The sequence below is a fragment of the Salvia hispanica genome, chromosome 4, assembly GCF_023119035.1.
Source record: "Salvia hispanica cultivar TCC Black 2014 chromosome 4, UniMelb_Shisp_WGS_1.0, whole genome shotgun sequence".
Lineage (NCBI taxonomy): Eukaryota > Viridiplantae > Streptophyta > Magnoliopsida > Lamiales > Lamiaceae > Salvia > Salvia hispanica.
Window position 1 is genome coordinate 40808891 of NC_062968.1, and position 6000 is coordinate 40814890.

General features: G+C 40.1%; 1 protein-coding gene across 1 annotated transcript; it reads right to left on the minus strand.

Moving 5' to 3' along the window:
* Positions 1 to 1507: 1507 nt before the first annotated feature.
* On the minus strand, positions 1508 to 3501 carry LOC125221071 (pectinesterase-like). The gene is made up of 3 exons (XM_048123201.1): positions 3042 to 3501; positions 2486 to 2968; positions 1508 to 2415 (listed from the first exon to the last, which is right to left on the minus strand). Exons 1-3 carry the CDS (start codon positions 3499 to 3501, stop codon positions 1721 to 1723), a joined length of 1638 nt encoding a protein of 545 aa, XP_047979158.1. The 3' UTR covers positions 1508 to 1720.
* Positions 3502 to 6000: the final 2499 nt, after the last annotated feature.

Genomic DNA, 6000 nt, shown 5'->3' on the forward strand with positions numbered 1-6000 from the left:
CCCCTCAAATAATCTCACCTCTTAACCCTTTTACCACTCAATTTTCTGTTGTAAACAAAACATGAGGATAAAACAAATCAAGAGCAAACAAGAAACAAGTAGTATTCACCAGATCACTTCGGCCCTTCAATGAAAGATGAAAGAAAATGGACGAAATATACAGTGAGATAGAAATAGAGAGTGCTGTGTTTTTTTTAACAACTGCAAAATGGATAGATAGGTATTTAAAAAAATAAAATAAAATTGTGCTCTATTTTTTTGCTACTAAAAGATAAAGCGATACGAAGAAGGTAAAGAGGTTGATAACTTTTCTTTTTTTCAATTTTTTATATTTTTTTAGATAATAAGGATATAAAACATAAATTATAAAGCTAATGATAGATTAATACCAGATGACTCTTGATACCAAATGATATGGACGTCGATACCAAATGATATGGATTTGGATACGACAAAGGACCCATAGGAAATATTGATCCAAGAACCCAATAAGAGCTTTAGAAACCTTGGACCGTTTGCTATATATGATTAAGGATTAGCCAAAAACCTCGGTACGGTTGAACACCACAAGAATTTGCTTAAAGTATCTTGATAAGTTCCAAAGAAGTGAAGTGCTTGAACCATATGATTTAGGGAAAGGAAAATTTTGGTTTTTAAATTCAGTTGAGGCTGATTCATTGGGACTAATGGAGTAATAAAATGTGAATGAATGAGTTAGGAAAATATAGGTCTATTACCAGAATTAGTACTCTAAAAAGTAAGTCTGACAAGCAACGCGGACTATAAAAATATGAAAACTAATAGCCGATGGAGGGAGTACTCCCTCCGTCCCAAGATATTAGACCACTATTCCACTTTGGGGTGTCCCAATACACTTGAACCATTTCTATTTATGGTAAAAATTTACTCTACTACCAACTCCACTTACACCACTAAACAACTACTGCCTCCGTCCACCAAAATTTGTCGCACTTTGATCCGGCACGGGTTTTAAGAAATGTAATGGAAAGTCAGTTGAAAAAGTTAGTGGATTGTGGGTCCTAATTTTATATATTAGTTTTATAATATAATGTGAGTAGGAATGAGTTAGTGGAATATGAGGTCCACTACCAAAAATAGTAAAAGTTAAATGGGACAAATTTTGGGAGACGGACGGAAATGAAAAAATGGGACAAATTTTGGTGGACGGAGGTAGTATCTCCTAAATTTATGTGCCCAAAAGAAAGGAGTCTAATATCTTGGGACGGATGGAGTACTAATTTTAAGGTGCAACCACACAATCCAAGTGCCTTAAATTTGTATAAATATACAAACACGAGCAACCACACAGTATAAGTGCCTTAAATTTGTAAACAAATACACACACGAGCTAGTAGTAATTTCTAATAACTCGAGTACAATAATATATAGTATTTGTATTGCGTGTAACACAAAGGATTGTTAAACATGGAAATGAAAAACTAATAGTAGTAGTACTAAGTATGAAGGTGCAAATATAGAGGACAAGTGAAACACATCTCTAGAATTCTACAGATTTAGATATCCATAGACAAATAACACAAACCCATAGTTTGAAATAGAGAATAATGAAAACATTAAAACGACTAGGACAAGTGGAAAAGCTAGTAGTAGTAGTACCTAAATTAAAACACAATCCAATCCGTTGATTTGATTGTACGTAGCTAATAATAAACGAAAAGAAAATTTAGTAGAATTGAAGTTAGAGGAATTCGGGAGCGAAAGGAACTCCACTGTCAAGGATCCATCCATCTTCAATAAAATGTACGAGGGGAGTATATGCCTTTGCTTCTTCATCATTGGCAAACTGCTTTATACCAGGCCAGGTGACACGTTTGGAGAGATCGGAGCCGGGCCCAGTGTTCTTATACTCGACGTAGAAGAGGGTATCCAAGCCGACGGTCCCCTCCCACGGAGACCAGCCATCAGGAGATATGAAGCCGTCAATGGTGCTGTGCATGATGACCGTCCTGGATAGAACCTTCCACGGGCGGCCGAGGTAAGACTTGAAGGGAGGCTGAGCATCAAGGTAGTCCTTCTCCGCAGTGAAGTTGCAGCCTTGGATGATAATAATCCCAGTGAGGTTCTTCTCGTTGCGTCCCTGGGCGGTGACCATGCAGGCCTGGTTGGGGTTCGGCTTCCGCACCACCAGCTCACACTTCTGGAACACAGAGATAGCGTTTCCGAAGATAAAGTCAACAGTGCCGCTGATCCGGCACTCCCTGAACAACTGGCGCTGGACATGGGAATAGAGGGTGTCTTGATACCCGTCCATGTGCACGTTGAAGAAGATGCCCACGTCACCTGATGCTCTCACCGCCACTGCCTGGTGACCGCTAGGGCCCGCTGTGTTCTCGATCCCGATGTCCTTGGCAATGAAGCCTCTTCCGTTCACGACTATATTCATACAATCAAATAGTAAAATTAATTACTTCTATATATATACACACGGAGTACTCCTACTTACTTAGAGTTGCGGAGTCATAGGTCTGAACACCCTCGCTGAAACACTTGTTACCAGTAATTCTGGTCTTCAACGGCCCCTCTCCGATCAAAATGACTTCATCCACCTTTTTGGGAATCTCAACATACTCCTTGTAAATACCTTCTTTTACTAAAATCACATATGGGACTGTATTTTTCGGAGGTACGGAATGAATGGCCTCAGTGATGGTCTTGAACTGGCCGCTGCCGTCTTGCGCAACCACCACGTTAGGCTTCAACGCAATCTTAGGGTTTTCAACCAGCTTCCTCGCATGGCCTTTGACGAAATCAGGAATGCTTTCACCGCCGAGGAGCTGCCTTGGGGCCTTGATGCTGTTCACCAAATCCCCCAAATCTTTCTTCACGGATTCGTACGTCTTTTGGAATTCGATCACCATCGCCAAAGTCTTGCTCATCATCTCGCCGCTTATCTTCAGCATTTCCCTCACCTTAGCCCCAGACTCGCCTGCACACGCACACACACGCACCGTACATTTTAAATTTAAATCCACTGATGTATTCTCTTTAATTAGTTTTACCTTTGGTTTTGGCAAATGCATCGAAGCAGGTGTCTTTGTATGTAATGGCAGCACTCAACCATATCTTGACCTCATCGAGGACGTGATCCGCTTGCCCGATCTCATACTGGCTGACTTTATCCAAAGACGTATGGATTTCTTCGATGGAGTCGCCAAGTACGCGCTCGCACACGTCCAGCGCCTGCTTGGTCATGTAGTCCTTCTCCAACTCCTTGAACAATGTTGTGTTTTTTATTGCGACCTTCAGCTCCTCCACCGCCGCGTCAAATGCCTTTTCTATAACCTTCTTAGCCTCTGTAATGTTTCCCTTCTTGCAGTTCTCGCCCATGCCCGTCGCATCGCACAGATCGCCCATTAATCCTTGTTGCTTCTCGTCCGCTGCCGCCACGCCCGCGGCCATGCACGCCACCACCAAGGCCGCCACCACCGCCGCTCTTGCCTTGTTCTTCTGATTTCCCATTTTATTTATTTATTTATTTATCTATGCTTATTTGTGTGTATATATACACAGATGAGAACATTTATGGTTCGTTGGTTTCTTTTTCTTTTATTAGAAACAACTGCAGTGGAGGGTGGACAACTTTTCTTCCATTTCCTCGTTTTTCAGTCCATACATATTTTACTCTATATTTGAGTGATTATAAATGTTTGCCAGAATTATAAAATCTTTCTTTTTTTTACACAAAACAAAAAAATATGATTAGTTTATATTCTAGCTAGATAGTACATGAGGTGAAACTTTCATCTCTCCGCTAATTTCTACCATAAACTTTTATTTACTATATTCATAGTCTATATATTTATCACTTGATTGGTTCTCAATTAAAAAGGTACTAAGCTAAACAATAAAAATGTCTACAACTTTAGTATGCACCAATGTTTCCCTTGGTTGCGCTGATGAAAGACAAGCACTGCTAAATTACACAAGTCATATAGGATACGTTGTTCAAACTTAATTACCTTGTCAAGAAGTAAGAAAGAAGGTTAACCACAAACATACACGGTATCCAAAACCATAAGTAGAAAAAAAAGATCTAATCCTTCACAAAATGACCACAATACATAGCAATCTCAGGGAGAATTTAATTTTCATGCAATCAAAATGGTTATCATGCCAAATCATATAAGCCACAATTATTTTGCATTTATTGGCCACAATCTTCCCCATCACAGCAAAAAAAGTTTTCATCCCTTCAATAAGTATGGTGTACTAGATCATTAGCACAAATAGATCATATCTAAACATCCAAAAACTACGTCCCCAAGGAGTTGAGATGTTCATTATTACGTGGGGTATTATAAAAGAGTCCTCATAGCATGCTAAATGAAGAACTCCTCTTCGTCCCACTCTAAGTGTAGCATTTCTTATTCACATATACTATTGTGTTGTTTTGGTTATTTTCAGTGTGGTAGAGGTTCTAGTGCATGTATACACGATAGAGAGTTTTATTCAGATAGTTCAGTTCCGAGGAAACATAGGCTATGGTGGAAAATGCGGGGGAAACAGTTGATAATGGAGACCCTCTCGAGGAAAATTTTGATGATTTCTTCCAAGCGGCAAGCAATTATCAAGATGCTTTTGCCTATGTGCCTGAAAATGAGAATATTCCCCTGAACTTCATTAGTCTCATGACGGGAGGTTCACAATTTTGGGGAAAGACCAACTAGGATCCCATTAGGAATCTCAACTCCTTCTATGAGCTAGTGAGCAACTACAAGCCACAAGTAGTACCGCACGATTTAATCAAGAGGCTTGTATTCCCTTTCTCTCTACGAGATAAAAACTAGATTGTGATTTGTTGTCGGGCTACAAGATAGCCACCTTCGAGGAGTTGAAGAAAAAGTTAGTGATTGAGTTCAACTCCCCAGAGAGATTGGCCAAGCTTTGAGAGGTCATTCACAACTTCCAGCATGAGAGTGATGAAACCTTCTGCGAGGCATGGTACAGATTTTTTGACTTGATAGTCGAGCCATCGGACGACACCAAAATAAGGAGCTGCATAAATTTCACGATGGTCTTACATGAGATGGATAAATGCCACATACAAGGACAATAAGCGGATGTTATCCTTTGATTAAGTGAGGGAATTATTAGAGTCCCAAGCTGCTACTTATAAGACTTGACATAGTTCCAGAAGAGCTACCACCATGAAGGTTAAAACCTTTGGTGATGGGATACGCGATGAAGGGAGGGCCACAGCCATGGGACAGATAGCCAACATCAACATCCAAGTGGGAGCCTTATCAAAGGCCTTCAAATCCATGCAATTTGGTTCCCCCTCCGCTGTAGCCATTGTAAGATATGCAATTTTCAAGGGAATCATCACACTGATAAATGTCATCTTGTGCTAGGGACAACAGACGTGAACAATTAGAGGAGTTTAATAAGTCGATTGATGATCTAGAGAATATTGATGTTGAAAGGATCTTTTTGCTAAATTCTACACGTAGAGAATTATATTGAGAGTTCCACCATACTTGAGGGTTTTGAAGCTTGGAAGTAAGAGAAGATTAAAGCTATGTGATCCAACCTTAGGGTTCTTTTATCTTAGTTTTTAATGTTTTTTGTGTTTTCCCTACAAACTATAGGTTTATGCTATTTATCTATGAGTAGCTGATGAGGGTCGTTTCATGCATGTGTTCCGTGTTCACGTCTGTTGTCCCTAGCACAAGATGACATTTATCAGTGTGATGATTCCCTTGAAAATTGCATATCTTACAATGGCTACAGCGGAGGGGTAACCAAATTGCATGGATTTGAAGGCCTTTGATAAGGCTCCCACTTGGATGTTGATGTTGGCTATCTGTCCCATGGCTGTGGCCTTCCCTTCATCGCGTATCCCATCACCAAAGGTTTTAACCTTCATGGTGGTAGCTCTTCTGGAACTATGTCAAGTCTTATAAGTAGCAGCTTGGGACTCTAATAATTCCCTCACTTAATCAAAGGATAACATCCGCT